Here is a 19257-nt window from a genome sequence, read left to right as displayed (position 1 = left end):
TAAGTCTGGTCAGCTAGTATATACTAACTGTTTCCGCGAGTTAGTCCGCGCGGAATTTGATAGTATTTTTCTAAAATAAAATTCTAAGTTAGTCCCCATTACATCAGCTACCTGCCAAAAAAGTCCCGTCAAAATCGGTCCAGTCATTTCAGAGATTAGCTGGAACAAACAGACAGACAGACAAAAATTGTTAAAAAATGTTATTTCGGTGTATATACCGTATTTATATTCATATGCATGTTGTAAAAAAACGGTTATTTCAATATTACAAACAGACACTCCAATTTTATTTATATGTATAGATTTGTTTGTTATTACAGTTTTAATATACGTATGTATATTGCTATATATAAATGTATGAACTCGCGAAGTGGTGTAAATGATTCAATTATCATGTATGTTTGTTTGTTACAGTCCGACGCGCCAGTCATCTGCAGCAGCTGCAACGGTGCCATTGAAGGACGAGTGAGTACATTATATCTTTTATACTAGAAACTCGACCCGATTTCGCTCGCTATTCTTTATGTAATCGTAGTGGCGTGCTAGCTGCTATTACTTCTACAGAGACTACAGCATGGGGTTTTTCAGAGGGTATATTAAGGGTTGGCAACATGCATGTGACACCCATGATGTTTCAGGCGTCCACAGGCTACGATATTCGTTTACCATCAGATGGGCCGTATGCGTGTTTACCAACTACGTGGTATAAAAAATCCTGACCGACCATCTTATGGTAACTGGTAAAATAAATATACATATACATGATACAATAACAGTAGAGCCATCACGTTATCATGAGATTAGCAACGGTATTTCCAAATGTATACGATATTGATAATTCGTGAATCTTTAATTATTGATAACTAAATATAGTATGTATGTTACACGTTTATAAAAAATGCACCGTTGTTTCCATGTATTTTTTTTATTCGATAATTTTTATGGAACCTTACTCCTTTTCGGGGCACTCAAACATTGAAAGCAACGAAAATGCTGACAACTGGTAAAGTTAGGGGCAGAAACCACCCACAGGGCCCTGAACCCTACTGTGGTGTGCTCGTTGCCTAAAACTGGGACATCTCAAAATAATAACTAAACGAGAAGCACTTAATCATTGGCAAGAAATGTCAGGATTAGTACAAAAGCCCTAATAACGGGCTACTCGAATCAATACTCCAATAGACTTCCACTATTGAGTAAAAACAATATATGCATCATGACTAGGGCCCTCACTGGACACTGCAAGCTGAATAAGCACATAGCGAAATCAGGCCTTAGCTTAACATCAATCTGCAGATTTTGCCAAGCAGAAGAGGAAACGCCACTGCACATCCTATGTGACAGCCCTCTTATGCATAAACGAAATATCTCCTTTGGAAAGTATACACAATATCCTGAGGAGATAAAAACCATCGCTTCTAAGAATATCCTTCAATTCTTGTCCCTTACGGGTCTAGGTAGCGAACTTTGAAAAAGGGCGAGCACAATAGATCTATACAGGTCGCAGTTCTACAGGTCGATACCATCCAAAACTCCCAAGTACTGCGTGTTGCTGTTCTTACTTTTTTTCTTACTACTCTAATGCTATTGGCCGCAGCTAACCTTTACAGCTTCATCGGACGATGGGTGGCGAGTGCAGATGGTACTCCAAATTTCATTTTACTACAGGTCATTGCACCTGGTAACAGCCTAAACCCCCCAATAACAAAAATATCCCTTTTGAATCCTCCACAACCGATCCTCCGTCCAATTCAAACGGAGATCGAAATTACGAGAGTCTGTGCTTAGATTTGGCGCCCTCAGAGTAAAGTCATAGCCGTCAGGCAAGAGTTGGCCTTTAGTCGCTCTATAAGTCCTTCCGCGGGTTTGGAATGCCATCTGCACTAGCCCTGTATCGTTTGGTCAAGCTGTAAAGGCCAGCTGCGGTCAACAGAATTAAAATAGTTCGAAAAAACACTTATTAAGAAAGTCGCCCATAATTCCTGCCGCGATTTTCGAGTACCCTCTGCACTCCACAATTTTTGTTCGGTGAAGCTGTAAAGATCTCCACTGTGGAGATCTTTGGGGGAGGCCTATGTCCAGCAGTGGACGTCTTCCGGGCTGCGATGATGATGATGATGATGAAGCTGTAAAGGCCAGCTGCGGCCAACAGCATTAGAATAGTTTAGAGTCGAAATTACGGACACTGATTAGACTATTTGCTTCTGCAATAGCATATGGTGGTTAATCTATTCTCCCAAATTCGAATTTAATAACCAAGCGGTATTTTTATAAACACATACAACATTTATTTAAAAAGAATACGAGCTCAGTTTCCTGTCAGTTCTTCTCATCTCGAAATCATTCCGAACTGACGGTAGATTCGACATATCATAAGAGTTTGTAATAGACCTACATGAATAAAGATATTTATGAATTTGAATATGGAATACTTAGTTTAGACGTATTATGCGGACAAACAGATAGAGATGCTACGTGACATAATAAAATAAACATTTGTGTATTTAATTCCTGAACGTATCAGTGGTAACAAACAAAACCAGGCCATCAAGTTAAGTAGATAAGTGCTATCTATATACTTATATATAAAGATAAAGAATCTGACTGTTTGTTCAAATAGAATAGAAGCTTTGAAATAAAAAGACGCACTCCAAAATCGGTTCACATAGAAAAAAGACCTGACACGTCACATCACATCATAGCATGGATGTAATCGTTGAAAACTATTAAAAAACACCAAAATTATAAATATAATTGTCATTAGGTATATATTTTTATATAACTCAAAGGTGACTGACATAGTGATCTATCAACGCACAGCCCAAACCACTGGATGCATCGGGCTGAAATTTGGCTACAGGTACCCCAATGGGTTAAAATAGAGGATAAAAGTTTGTATGAAACTTAGTTAATTTTAAACCGATCGGGCTGAGACTTTGCATACATAAAGCTACTATGACGTAGCCATCCCCTAAGAAAGGATTTTGATAAATTCCACCCCTAAGGGTATAAAATAAGGGATGAAAGTATGTATGAAAGTACTATAAAGCCGCAAAAACTATACCTAATAATAATACTTCTTAACACACGCACAACGGCCCGAATGAGAGGCCAATTGCGGAAAATGGAGTCCAACCTACAATACTTCTTAAGGCGAGCGAAGCAGCGGTCAAAAGCTAGTTTTTATAATAATTTCGGTATAATCAGCGCTGTAACAAATATTTAAGAACAGAAACAAAAAACAATCGTAATCTTGAAAACATAGAGTACTCAATTTGAAAATTATTAAAGAGGTTTTAATCATTCTTTTGAGATACAATGTTTTTTTTTTAATTCCCTTCAACAGTATGTTTACCGATTTTTAAATAATTACCTGCAAACAGCTGCATTATCCACGTGTAATAAAAACTGTATATGGTTAGAGCCGCGGGATACAACTAGTTAAAGATAAACCGCTATCAGATAATTTTGTTATGATAATAAACTTTTCTACGAATATTTGGAGAACCAATACAATAAAATGAAGCTATTGATTACGTATTGTATGGAAAGAGTGCCGAGTGCACTATTTATTATCTACAACTCGTATCTACTAAAATTATATGTACAGTCGGCCACATACAATATACATATACAATCGTGCGTAATCTTATATATAAAATTCTCGTGTCACAGTTTTCGTTCCCATACTCCTCCGAAACGGTTTGACCGATTCTCATTAAATTTTGTGAGCGTATTGAGTAGGTCTGAGAATCGGCCAACATCTATTTTTCATCCCCCTAAATGTTAGGGGTAGTCCACCCCTAAATTTTTATTTTTTAGACAAAATTTTTAGTTCCTATTTTCTTATACAACATACAAAAATACATACAATCCTAAATTTTCACCCTTCTATCATCAACCCCTATTTTTTTATAACGTTATTAATTTATATGGCCAAACAACGTTTGCCGGGACAGTAGTATACATATAGTATTACAGATACAGCGCCATCTAGTTTAGAGTAAGTAACATAACAAATGGAACTGTGCGTAGTTTTTTTCTCGTACTATTTTAATGCTGTTGGCGACGCTACACCGAACGAGTGCAGATGACACTCCGAACCCGTGGAATGACTTATAGAGTCAGGTCAACGCCTATGTTTTCATTATTTGGTCAAGGTCACTATTTTACGACGAACTCGGGGGTACAGCTAGTACATAATAAATCAGTCCAAACTGACGGGAGATTTGACATATCATAAGAGTCTGTAATAGACCTATATGAATTTGAATCTAATTTCCAGATCGTGACCGCACTGAACAAGAAATGGCACCCCGAACACTTCACCTGCAACACGTGTAAGAAGCCGATAGACAGCGCCAAGTTCCACCAGCACGACGGTGGAGTACACTGCGTACCTTGCTTCTCGCAGCACCACAGCCCGAGGTGCCATGGCTGCGGCGAACCAATTACCGACGTAAGTACAATAGCATTTAGAAGAATCTTCAAAATAAGAGATGCTAACGAGCTTTTGCTGGGCAATTGATGGTAAATAATCACTACAGTGCATAGTATTGTTGCGTACTTATATGCGTGTAGATGTTATCACGGAGGCATTTGCTAAGAAGGGATTTCGTTTAATTCTTTCATCATAAACTTTCATCCCCTATTTTATCCCCTAGGGGGTCTTAGGGGATAAAATAGGGGATGAAAGTTTGTATGAAACTTTGTCAATTTTAAACCGACCGAGCTGAGACTTTGCATGCATAAAGCTACTATGACGTAGGCATCCCCTATGAAAGGATTTTGATAAATTCCATCCCTAAGGGGATAACTTAACGCGTGCGAAGCCGCGGGTAAAAGCCAGTATAATATAATCAGAATGTCCTGTTTTTATACAATGACTCATTGATATTTTGCATTGCTAATTGCTAGTTGGTTGTACAATGACCTTCTAAACTTCTACTATAACATACGGCCAAATGTTTTATTCAGATGTAACACTTTTAGGATTTCGAGAAGGAATATTTTTCCCTGCCGTCCAGTTCAGTATACAGATCCAATTGGGAAGAACTGGCAAAAATTCAATAATGCAATTATAATAATAATTTCAGGACAATTCACACAGCGCCATCTAGACCTAAGTTAAGCTAGCTAAAGCTTGTGTTATAGGTACTAGATAACTGATACAAATACATCGATTTTTTTTCTCGTAAATACATACATATTATACATAGAAAATACCCAGACCGATACAAACAATCATACTCATGAATAAAATTGTGCCGTGTGAGTAATCGAACCCGCGACCATCGGACGTAAAGCGATGTGCTAGACCGCTAGACCACCGAGGTCGTCAAAATTACCTACATACCCACATACCTGCAATTACCTACGTACATATACCAGTTAAGTGTGAAACGTGCAATTAGCAATTGTTAGAATAATTCTCACATCTTCTAAACTGGATGATGAGATGAGTCAATTAAAACCGTTTCAACTGCGCCATTTCTGATGTTTCTAGATTATCAATTTATATAAGAAGTGGACTCGATCTAAATATATATAACTCAAAGGTGACTGACGTAGTCATCAATCAACGCACAGCCCAAACCACTGGACGGATCGGGCTGAAATTTGGCATGCAGGTAGATGTTATGACGTCGGCATCCGCTAAGAAAGGATTTTGATTAATTCTACCCCCAAGGGGATAAAATAGGGGATGAAAGTTTGTATGAAACTACGTCAATTTTAAACCGATCGGGCTGAGACTTTGCTTGCATAAGGCTACTATGACATAGCCATCCGCTAAGAAAGGACTTTGATAAATTCCACCCCTAAGGGGATAAATAAACGTGAGCGAAGCCACGAGCAAAAGCTAGTGTTCATTAATCGTTTATGTGTTGTATATGTGTATGTGAATATAATAATATCGAATTTACATTATATGGACTATACAATTATAATACGATTGAAAAACTTAAATATATACATACTAGCTATCCACCCCGGCTTCGCACGGGTGTACATGTATTATACATATCAACCTTTCTCTAGAATCACTGTCTATTAAAAAACCGTTTCAAAATCCGTTGCGTAGTTTTAATGATTTAAGCATACATAGGGACAGACAGTGACAGCGACTTTGTTTTATACCATGTAAAGATTATACATAGAAAATGCACAGAACTATACAAACAATACGCATTAATACAAATGTTAGCATCTTGCGAGGAATCGAACCATCGGAAAGCGGTGTGCTAAACCACTAGATCACCGAGGCGCAAATATCTTAATATTATAAAAGGCTGTTGAATAAATATCACATTCAAATTTTGTAAAAATTTTAAAACCCCTTAAGGAGGTAACCCCCTTAAGGTTAAAATAAAATAGGGGATGAAAGTTTATATGGAGATTCGTCATTTTTGAAACTAGAACGCTGAAACTTTTTTCTTTGACCTTTTGGGTAAGATTATTAAATATTCTATGTTATCCAAGGTCATCATTCCAAGCAGACGAAGTCACGGGCACAGCTAGTATGTTAATAAAGAGAGAGAGCGGATTTTGTTAGGAGGAAAGTAAACTCCGGAATTACTTTCTGCAATCGCTTTTTAAAAGGCCGACAACGTACTTGCTATTCTCCTGGTTTTACGGGTGCTCATGGGCGGCGGTAATCACTTACCATCAGGTGAGCCGCATGCTCGTTTGTCCCTAGTATTATAAAAAAAAACAATTTGAAAAATTCTTTAACTATTTGAAATAAACAATTTTACACTTTATACCTTATGTTATTTTTTTTTTTTTATTTTGGTACAAACAGTCATTACAGTTCTAACGAGTACCGAAAAGTATTTAGTAGTATTATATTAATAAGTAGTGTTGACATAATGAGCCTAGATATTAAGGTTAGATTTTTTTTTTACATTTTATATTTTACTATAATCAGACGATACAGTAATATGAAATATAACAAAACAATTATAACATAGACAGTGAAGAAAACATAACTATTAATTATTAAGTAAACAAAGAATACCCAAGTACCTACATTACAATGTTTGGAAAGTAACTTATGTTAAGTTATGTTAATATACATACTTTTTTTATATATACCGTTCACGTAAACATCAGTTAATCCCTTCAGCCTTGGACTAACTGTAACTCTATAAACACTGATAGTGAGAGGTAACCAAACGTGCCTACTTATATATTTATCTATTAGTTATTTTTTACGCAAAATATAATGTGATTCATTGTTAATTATAGATACCTAATTATATTACGCAAGCTTTGAAATAACAATTTTAGTTGCGTGTACATTTAACAATAAAAAAACAGTAAAGTGCTTGTTGGGTTTTCTTTATACGACCGACTTTATTTTTTATATTTTGCTTCAACTCCCGTTTTTTACAGTCCAAGTTGCATAGAAACAAATATAAATCAAATTTACATTAATAAATATTGTAAGTAGATATATACTTATACTATACTAGCTGTACTCGCAATTTTGTCCGCGTGGAAATTAACTTTATTTTTCTAAAATAAAAGTACCCTAAGTTACTCCTTATTACAAACGCTATCTGCCAATAAAAGTCCCTTCAAAATCGGTCCAGCCATTTCAGAGATTAGCTGGAACAAACAGTTTTTTACTACATGTATATGAATATAAATATGGTACATACAATAAATAACATTTTTTAAAAAATTTATCTGGATGTTTGTTTTATCCGGCTAATCTCTAAAATACCTGGACCGATTTGGACGGGACTTTTATTGGCAGGTAGCTGATGTAATAAGGAGTAACTTAGGCTACTATACTTTTAGAGAAATAAAGTTAAATTCCACGCGGACGAACTCGCATGTTCAGCTAGTTAAATAATAAACATTACAAATGAATGTTCAGTTTTTATTCCACCATCATACCACCACCATATGTATATACCTTTAACAATATGTATAGTAAATAGTATTAATTTTTGATAGTCAATTTTTAGTATGATCGGCCATGATGACTCACATAAACATTGACAAGCACACTGACGCATCCACGCCCTTCATGATTTATGAATCGACCGAATACCAAAACGTAAAATCCATTGTTTTTATGCCTATTACTCGTTACGACAAATTAATTTTAACATAACATTTCGTCGATTAAATATAAAAATATCTTTTTTCAAAATTAGAAACTAGAATTGCCTCCTTTTGTATAATAATAATAATAATAATAATAAAAACAGTGAAAACTCTCCCAATTATTATCTCGTCCACAGGTGTCATCCCAACATCCTTACACACTAGCCTCAAGTTCAGTTCATTACAACATTACAACTTCACCCACTTACTTTCATACTTCTCCAAAAAGCTGTAATATTAAACACTTGAAAGTCCGCAAATTTTTGTCTTCCACTTAAAAATTATCCATCCTCATCATTCATAATTTATACTGTCATTGTTTGGTGATTTTTACCCGCAATGATCAGTCTATTACCCCATCAATGGGAGATATATAATATATATACAAAAAAAAAATAATAATGTATTTATTATCAGGCTTACTTGCCCACTTTGTTAGTATTACAGATTTCTTATAATTAATGTTAGTACGTACAGACTACAGACACAAAATACACACACAAAAATAATAATAATACAAGTAATATCAAAAATTAATATTAAATTAAGTTAAAATATAAATTAAAATACATTCACATACAAATATAAAAAATCAGTATAAAAATCACCGCTGTACTATTCCATTGGTAATTGCACAGTAGTCATTAATATACGCACAGTCCAGCCTATAAGCTATCATGCTCAGGATGCTGTTGGTACTGGCACGATCTCTCCGCACTAAGGATGCGCATCTTTTCGGCATTGTAGCATAAAAACAATCCACACGGTACTCCGCGAACACCCCTGATGCACTATATAATCGCTTTGTGTGTTCTACCGAATATACAACGGCCTGTGTTCTGATGAATTGTTTGACATGATGCCTACGGCTACCTTTTACCATCGCACCGCTCGACATCGACAGGGAATTCATCTCCACACACGGAGGAGCTTCCTCCCGCGTACACTTAGATTGTGGAATGAACTACCTGCCGAGGTTTTCTCGAGAGACTACAGCATGGGGTTTTTCAAGAAGGGTATATTAAGGTTTCTTAAGGGTCGTTTCAGGCGTCCATACGCTACGGTAACCGTTTACCATCAGATAGGCCGTATGCTTGTTTGCTACCTAAGTGATATAAAAAAATATAAGTCAATTAAATTAACCACGCCGTTTTAATCATTATCTAAATACTTTTAAAATGATATTAAATACTTCTGTGTTAAAACTTTAAAGGTAAAAATAATTTAAATAAATTTAAAAGCTGTATATGTACATTTTGAATAGTGCCATTTTTCTATTTAACCCACGATTTGTGATGTGATGTGATGGGCCGGGTTTTTGGGCTCCCTAAAAAATGGTCGAGCGCAGTGATGGCTGCTCATCAGTCATAGTGAACGAGTTTTGTATGGTCTGATCTAATCACTACGACTGTTTTAATCCTATTGTGTACTTAATATCTGATCCTAAAAAATTAGTACTAGTTAGTGGTTTGTATTAGCACGTTTCGAATTGGAAATGTAAAGTTACAATGATTATTTAAAAGAGCAAAATACAAGTGTGTTGTTCTTTCTTTTTGTGATGATGATAGCTTTCCGAATGAGCGGTAGATTGAAAAGTGATGACTATTCAAAGTGCTTAAATTAAGATTATTTAACAACCTCGGTGGTCTAGCGGTCTAGCACACCGCTTTACGTCCGATGGTCGCGGGTTCGATTCCTCGCACGGCACAAACATTTGTATTCATGAGTATGATTGTTTGTATCGGTCTGGGTGTTTTCTATGTATAATATGTATGTATTTACGAAAAAAAAATTATCTATGTATTTGTATCAGTTGTCTAGGACCCATAACACAAGCTTTAGCTAGCTTAACTTGGGTCTAGATGGCGCTGTGTGAGTTGTCCTCAGATTATTATTATTATTTTTATATATATATTATATATCTCCCATTGATGGGGTAATAGACTGATCATTGCGGGTAAAAATCACCAAACATATAGTATTAATGATGAATGATGAGGATGGATAATTTTTAAATGGAAGACAAAAATTTACGGACTATACTTATTATTATTATTTAAATAAATTATTTTCTATTCTATTCTATTCTATATTGTAGATATATTATAAATTGATAATATAGCAAAATATATACATAATATCGTAAGCAATATATAATATCAACGCTGATGAGTCACCTAATGAATGTTTACCAAATTAGTTAAAGCGTTAAATATACTTAAATGACAGTTTCTAATGGCTTATTAATTTGTGTAAACTTCATCATAATTATATTGTACTAGCTGTGCCCGCGGTTTCACCCTAGATACCAGATAGAACCTTATCAAAACCGGGACAATTCTAGGACGTACAAGCAATCGAAATCGAATTAAACGTGTTTTTCGTTCATTACAAAATACCTTGGCTGTTGGCTGTATTCATAGCCGCTAGATAATCGAAGCTGAGCAGCGTAAGCTGTGCTTAATGCAGCACCGCGGGATATATATAGCTATTATGATTGAAGTGGTCAAACTTATTGTGTGTAGATAGGGTATCAGCAATATTAGTCACAACCGCGTTTCTACGAAAACGAAACTGTTTCACTCATACCTATGTCAGTATTATTAATTATTTTGTTTAATGATTCACCCAGACACCGTTTTTTGGGGCTTACAACTTTTCCTCTAGACTCTTACGAGTGTTTAATATATAAAAACTGAGGTCAGCTAGTTTTTATATATTAAACACTCTATGCTAGCAAACGTTGTTTTGTCATATAAATTAAAATCTGTATTAAAAAATAGGTCTTGGTGATAGAAGGGTTGTCACCCTTTAGGGTTGTCACCCTTTAGGGTTGTATGTATTTTTAATGCCAATTTAAAAAAAACAATAAAAATAAAGCCAAAAAAATGTTAGGGGTGGAAAACCCTTATCGCTTAGGCGTATGAAAAACACATAGTAGCCGAATCACAGACCTAATGAATATGCATATAAAATTTCATAAAAATTGGTCGAGTCGTTTCAGAGAAGTATAGTAACTAACATTATGACAAGAATATTTTATATATATGATATCATAATCTAATAGATATACATAATAACGTGATGTCTGTACTGCTGTTTATGTATAGGCGACGTTTACCAATTACCGACAGGTAGATCGTCAGCTTTACGGCTTACAATCACTTTTTTAATACTACATTGCTGGTAATTTAGCATACGCCCCGTCTGATGATAAACAGTGTTAACAGGGTTACTGTTAACACTGTTTATCATCATTACTGGGGTCATGCTCACTAAAATGTCCAGACATGTGGCGGCGTGGTGGGCCGGGTCATCCTTAAAATATGGTCGAGCGCAGTGATGGCTGGCTCATCCGTCATACTCGTGAACGAGTGCTGCTTGTAGGGACTGGTCTGCTCTTATCACTACGACTGATTAAATCTTATTGCATGATTATATTTGACCCAAAAAATTAGTGCTTGTTGGTAGTTTGTATTCACACGTTTCGACTTGTAAATGTAAACTTACAAGGATTATTTAAAAGAGCAACACACAAGTTTCTTGCTCGTTCTTCTTGTGATGAGACAGCTTTCCGAACGAGTGGTAGATAAAAAACAAATTGTTGTGACTATTCAAAAGTGCTTAAATTAAGTTTATTTGAATAAATGATTTTCTATTCTATTCTATTCTATTCTATTCTATACTGTGAATAGACAGCTGGTTCTCCATTCTAAATGAAAAAAAAAATTCTCAATTACCAAAGATGAATATTCAGTTAACAATCAAACTCACTTTTACATTTATAAATGCGCGTGAAATTTACAGCCTATATGTTCTTCTGATGTATAAGCTATATTATTGGAGAGTGTCATCAAAATCGGTTCTTTAATTATTGCGTGACAGAGTAACCTTTTTTTGCTGTTAAATGTATTGTAAGGCCACAGCTGGCCTTACAGCTTCACCGGACGATAGGGGGCGAGTGCAGATGACACTCCAAACCCGCGGAAGGACTTATAGAGCGGTTGAAGGCCAACTCCCGCCTGACGGATACGACTTTAGTCTGGGGGCACCGCTAGGGGTTCGAACCTCGGCTCAGGCCGTCATAACATCGATCCCCGTTGAATTGGACGGGGGATCGGAGGGGGGCCGAGTAACCAACATTCATCCATACTCACAACCTTTCGCGTTTATAATGTAGTAGGAAAAGTGAGTATATTAGTAAACTAACAGTAAATAAAACAAGCACTGACTCAGTCGTTAATGGCTCGTGTCGGTTAACATAAGTTATGCATATATTGTTACCATATATATGTAAATCTTAGTTGTATAGTTAGTGCATAACATTCATAATAATATGTTTAAACATAATTACATGCAATAATTCTAAATACCTCATTTAGATGTACAGAATGTCGTATTTATATTTATCTAGCTGTGCCTGCAGTTGCATCCACGTTATGCCCAATTTACACTCAGCCCGAGTGGGCAGGGAAGTGAGCAGCGCGAGAGTGTAAACACGAGTGGAAACACTTCCCATGCCATTGTCGCTGCCACTCGCGCTGCCCGGCGCTCCCTCGATTGTCGGTTTTTCGTGCATGAGTCAAAGGACTGGCAGCGCGAGTGGCAGCGTGTTTTTACATTCAGCCCTCTCGCTCAGTTGTCGCCCGGCAATAGTTCCGGCAGCGCGAGTGGCAGCGGAAGCGGCTGAATGTAAACGTAGCATTAATTTTCAATTCAGTGGCTTACTGTGACATATATATTGACATTTATATAAAAATAAATATAAATAAATAAATAAATAAATAAATAAATAAATAAAATATAGCCTATGTGTTATTCTGATGCATAAGCTATATTACTGTACAGTTTCATCCAAATCCGTTCAGTAGTTTTTGCGTGAAAGAGTAACAATCATCTGTACTTACAAACTTTAGCATTTATAATATTATATATTATTAAGATTCTATTCACACGAGTCCATCACTGGCTAGTCATTTACTAGTATAAATAGAGTTCAAAGTAACGACAAGTCGCTTCGATCCGATCGATCTATATAATATATCTTATATATATATAAAAAAATTCTCGTGTCAATGTTAGTTACCATACTACTCTGAAACTGCTTAACTGATTTTTATAAAATTTTATATGCATATTCAGTAGGTCTGAGAATCAGCTACTATCTATTTTTCATACCCCTAAGTGATAAGTGTTGTCCACCCCTGACTTTTTTTTTTTTGGGCAAAATTCTTTATTTATATTTTTATTGTGTCATTAAAAAATACATACAACCCTAAATTTTCACTCTTCTATCACCAACCCCTATTTTTTTATAGCGTTATTAATTTATACTTCAAAACAACGTTTGCCGGGACAGATAGTCTATCTATATAACATGATTTCTATTCCATTCTTCAAATTTAAATTAATTATCATAGAATTTCAACCACAGATCCACCGCTGATATTTGTTTTTTATTGCGGCATACATTTTATGAGGCAACCCTAATTAGGAGGCAGGCGGTGTGGGTGCGAGGTAGCTTAAGGTCATGATTATGACTGAGTCACAAGTCATCACGTTACCGGAAACTGACCTTAAATGGTCGGGACGAAAGCCTTATTTTTAAACGAAATGTAATAATTTTTATAAACAGGTACCAGTTTATTTGAAAATAATAAGAGATATGTTTCCTGTCAGTTCTACTTAGCTCGAAAGCACTTCGACCTGACCGTGAATTCAACATATCATAAGAAATAGAAATAGAAATAATCTTTATTCTAATAAACTCAGTAGAAGCGGTTTTGAATAGTCATATTTTTGATTCTACCACTCATTCGGAACGCAGATTCATCACAAAAAGAATGAGCAAGAAACTTGTGTGTTGCTCTTTTGAATATATGTTTTTTTATATAAATAATTACACAATTACACAATAACAAGTAAGAGGCATACGATAATCAATCTAGAAAACGCTACGCACTCATTCTTAGTGCAATGTGATAATATTGTCAGCGCTATGAATTTTACGTTTTTCTACAAAAACATTATTATCGTAAACTAATTCTTCAATCTTCAATAAGAAAATCTCCAATAAAAGTCTGTAATAAATGAATAAACATATTTGGATTTGATGTTTTATTCTCGATAGTATTTTATTGTGTATGTATTATGTAGGTGATTTTTACAATATTTGAGTATATTATCGATTTTGATGATCCTTTTTGAGTGAACTCAAAAATTATTATTAAGATTACAAAAATATTATGACGGGCATGAGGCCCAAAAGTCCTTTATTAAGATTTTTTTTCAATTTTAATGGTTTTATTGATGATAATGGATGGTGCACCAGCTGCGGTTTACTCTGGCAGGGCACTAGTGGAGGATGATAAGATGACCATGAGGTCTAAATGACCCATCGTAGTAAATGTACCATGAATTTATCGCGTTTAGTAGTTAGTAGTAGTTTCCAGAGGTTTCGAGAGGTAGTTTCCAGAGGGAACCGCGTGGAAATCAACCTGCCTGGTACATTGCTAGCAATAGTGTTATTAGTTCTCATTACTAACAATCACCTTTCCAACATTTTCCAATGATCCAATTTTGCACTGTTTTTTTTAGAAATTTGATTATTTTCATGAATACTATTATTGACTTTAGGCAATACCTTTTAGGACTATGTAAACTAAATAACAACAAATATGTCGATCAGTCATTTCATCATCATCGCAGCCCGGAAGACGTCCACTGCTGGACATAGGCCTCCTCAAACATCTCCACGACGATCGGTCCTGCGCTGCTCGCATCCAATGCCTTCCAGCGATCTTGACCAGATCGTCGGTCCACCTTGCTGGAGGCCTTCCCACGCTGCGTCTTCGGGTCCGTGGTCGCCACTCGAGGACTTTACTGCCCCAACGGCCATCTGTCCTACGAGCTATGTGCTATATGTCATTTAGTAACCGAAATTAAATGAAGGTTTATTTACAAAATATTAGTATTTCGTTGTAGCGTAGTATAAGCTTAACATAGTACAGGACTAGATGGCTATAGAGTTATATTTTTTGTTATATGCTAACATTAGCTGTGTTGCGGTTTAGTCTGTCTTAGTAGAATATGACTATTTGTATAATCTAGATATGTAATAAAAAAAACAAATATATCCATCAGTCATTTAGTAACTGAAATTAAGTCGAGTGGAATGAGTAGTCATGCTCACTAAAATGTCCAGACATGTGGCGGCGTGGTGAGCCGGGTCATTAGGCTCCCTAAAATATGGTCGAGCGCAGTGATTGATGGCTGGCTCATCCGTCATACTCGTGAACGAGTGCTGCTTGTAGGAACTGGTCTGCTCTTATCACTACGACTGATTTAATCTTATTGTGTTTTTATATTTGAGCCTAAATAAATTAGTGCTGGTTGGTAGTTTGTATTCACACGTTTCGACTTGTAAAATGTGAACTTACAAGGATTGTTTAAAAGAGCAACACACAAGTTTCTTGCTTATTCTTCTTGTGATGAGACAGCTTTCTGAATAAGCGGTAGATTTAAAAAAATGTTGACTATACAAAAGTGCTTAAATTAAGTTTATTTGAATAAATGATTTTCTATTCTATTCTATTCTATTCTAAATGAAGGTTTTTACAAAATATTAGTATTTTGTATTAGCGTAGTACAGGACTAGATGGCTATAGAGTTATTTCATATATTTTTAAAAAGTGCAATAAAGAATATAATGAACCAGTACAAAACTTTGTATAGACGAAATCTCAATTCGCAAACTTGTAACTTATTTCAAATCCCTGACCACGCTCGAACAAAACCTGTTGGATCCCAACATTCGGTCACCTTCCTGTCGTTATGTCCTTTTACAGTTGAATGGGCAATATTTTTTACCACAGGATTCGAACCCAAGGACTCATGTCGTCATAGTTTAAAAATAGCTCGGGTTTGTTTACAACAATGTGTATTTGAAAAACTATTTTGATTTCTTACGGCTTCGGTGGTTTAACGGTTGCATACCGCCTTATCTCCGATGGTCGTGGGTTCGATTCCTCGCAGGGTTCGAATTTTCCAATCAAGTCCGAACCTGACCTTAGCTTTTGTATGGATCCTAAACAACTGATTTAATATTTGATATATATTTTTTTGTAAATACAAACATAATATTTATTTATTTTCCGCTTATCCAATTTTACAAATTCTATCACTTTTAGAAAGGTATGTTATCTCCGAGTGCTATAGGTTTATATAACAGCACGCTACGACCAATAGGAGCGGAGCAGCAAAGAATAATGTGGCAAAAAAATGTTCATTTTGAATGCTTCTGCTGCGTGCGCTTTGTAAATGGTTAAAGTTACGCAAAAAATATGTACGACGGAATTGTTCTCCTTTAAAAGTTCTAAAAAAAAGTCCAAGACAATATATGTTTATCTTTTAAGATTACCTTACTATAACCTTTTTTATAGTAATCAAACTTCTTCTAAAATAATGCATTATTTGCGAAGGTGTTTTTATAAACATGATATTAATCTTTATCCAAATAAATACTATATTTATTATAAGTATTTAATTCTGAATAAAATTGTCCTTTAGATAATTTGATTTCAACGAACACTTTAGGAGATATCTGACTTTTAATAAACGAAGAACATCAAATTTGGTGCGCGCGCCAAGTCGGGGTGGGTTGCTATTGTTGTATAATAAACAAGGCATAAATATAAAGGCGATGGAAGAAAGACGACTGCAAGCAACTGAAATGCGAATGTTGAGATGGATGTGTGGTGTGACAAGAATGGATATGATAAAGAATGAATACATTAGAGGAAGTATGAAGTGGCGCCGGTGACAGAGAATGAAGAGTAATCGACTATCGTGGTATTTTTTTTTTTATTTTGTTTAGGATCACCAACAATTGTTACAATTATAAAATTAATCTAGACATGCGGTAGCGTGTCAAGCCGAGTTTCAAGTATATTTATGTGTGTATATTTACACGAACCATTTGGAGCCACTTTTGACCCCCTCATAACTCAAAAACTCTTTCACACAAACCTGTTAAATTTGGTTCATATATTGAGACTTGCGAGATAAATATGTGTTCCAAATTTCATAAACATATCTCAAACGGTTATTTAGATATTAATGTCCAAAAATTGTCATTTTTATCACTGATCAACTATAGATCAAAATTATAACCCACTTCCAGATGACCTAGGAAGTTCAAATTTGGCATGCAGATAGGTAATTAGGTGAATATAAAGGAAAAAATGATATTTTATATTGTTATAAATACATTTCAGGACAGACCATTGAACTTGGCACCCATTTAGATCTCATCTCTTTTGTCGTAGAAGTCAACAATCAAGGCATATATCATAATATTAAACTCGGCTATCATTTCACATTTATGTTTTTGATGGGATTTAATTACACGTGATGGGTTATGGTGTATTTATACAATCATTTAAAAGCGAACACGGCATGCAAAATAATATACAAAAGTTATATAAAAAGAAAAAAAAGAAAATCTTAATTTAACTGTTTCTTTTATATTATGAATTATGCTTATTATCTATTAATTATACTATATACTTATAATATACAATATATATTACTATTCCAATGGAGCTGTTAAATATTCGTATATAGTATGGACATGTAATGCGTAGGAATGAGGATAATATTTTAAGGAAGGTGTTAAGAATGTGTTACATATGAATGTGTGAAAGATGGTTATAAAACAGGGCAGAGGAAAAACATATTGTACAATGTGAATGGTTATAAGCGAAAAAAGAGATGGATGGACTGTGTGAAAGATGATATGGTGAGAAGGGAGTAAATAACGAGATGACTGCAAACAGGGATGAATGGAAGCGAAAAACATATTGCGCCGACCACAAATAAATGGGATAAGGAAGAAGCAGATGATAAAAAAAGGCATAAATATGATATTTATCCTTATCCAAATAAATACTATATTTATTATAATAAATAGTTATAATTCTAAACAAAATTGTCCAAAAACTATCGTAGTTTTAACACAGATAACATAATATTTTAATAAAATAACCCCAAATATTTGGCTCGGACGAAGTCAGGACGGGTTGCTATTGTTGTATAATGAATAAAATAGAGAGCAATTTGCTTTTTGTAGTTAGAAAAAGTAGGGTCGGCGACGTACACTTGAAACTCTTTATATCAATACAAACGCATGCTTAAGATCAGTTCAGAATTCAACTCAGCCGCACGACGCAAAAGGAAGGCACCATCAATTCATCCATTGTTTTAGCTCGATGACATCATTGCAGTTCAGAAAAACATCTCGACTCATTTGATGTAGGGAAGTATTGGGTGATCGTTAGGTAGCAGTCGCTATGTAAATGAGTATACAATAACCTTGATGGTGTGTCGGTATAGCATACTCACACTATAGTTGCAGGTTCGATTCCGGTTCAATAAAAATTGACTATTTGTATTCATCTGGATATACTGGATATGTAATAAAAAAATACGAAGTATTTCGATCAGTTGTCTAGTAACCGAAATGAAATGAAAGTTTATTTACAAAGTATTGGCATTTTGTATAAGCTTAGCATAGTACAGGACTAGCGCTGTGTATTTTTTTATAATATGCTATTTCTAGCTGTGCCCGCGATTTAGCCACCACTAAGACTTAAGTCTGATGTAGACTTAAAATCCTTTTAGTAGTTTTTGCTGAAAGAATAACAAACATCCGTATGGCCACCACTAAGACTTAAGTCTGATAAGCTACATATAATATCGAAAAGTTTCATTAAAATCCTTTTAGAATTTTTTGCGTGAAAGAATAACAAACATCCGTATGTATGGATGTCATCCAATCCATTCAATCACAAACTTCCGCGTTTAGTACAATAATAAGTAAAATATTCTACTTATTCTATTCAATCGATTATAAAAATATAATTAATTTAATATACATCGTCATGCTAGGCTTAAATAAAACAATGTATTAAACAGAAGTTATTATTTCACGCCTACTCGATCATTAAAAAACATGCTTTTAGCTATGTACTTAGGGTCCATTTTACGTATCACACGTTAGTAAAAAATACCGAATCATTGTTTAAAATGATTTAAAAACTATAGCCATCCATAATTGTTTCCATTAAATATTGTGCGTAT

The 19257-nt window shown here is 35.0% G+C and overlaps 2 protein-coding genes across 2 annotated transcripts in view; one reads left to right on the top strand and one right to left on the bottom strand.

Annotated features, from left to right (window-relative positions):
* The window catches only part of LOC131841421 (uncharacterized), a 93310-nt gene that overhangs the window by 51727 nt on the left and 22326 nt on the right, over positions 1–19257 (bottom strand). The gene's annotated exons all lie outside the window — the stretch shown is intronic.
* The window catches only part of LOC131841419 (transforming growth factor beta-1-induced transcript 1 protein), a 53341-nt gene that overhangs the window by 29035 nt on the left and 5049 nt on the right, over positions 1–19257 (top strand). The window contains exons 2-3 of the mRNA XM_059189738.1: positions 415–465; positions 4286–4459. Coding sequence (XP_059045721.1) covers positions 415–465; positions 4286–4459 — 225 coding nt within the window. The remainder of the gene's footprint in view (positions 1–414; positions 466–4285; positions 4460–19257) is intronic.

The sequence above is a fragment of the Achroia grisella genome, unplaced genomic scaffold (genome assembly GCF_030625045.1).
Source record: "Achroia grisella isolate CSIRO2021 unplaced genomic scaffold, CSIRO_AGI_Agris_v1 utg168, whole genome shotgun sequence".
In the NCBI taxonomy this organism is placed as follows: domain Eukaryota; kingdom Metazoa; phylum Arthropoda; class Insecta; order Lepidoptera; family Pyralidae; genus Achroia; species Achroia grisella.
Note: the sequence above shows the minus strand (reverse complement) of the source record. Positions and strands in the feature narration are given on the sequence as shown.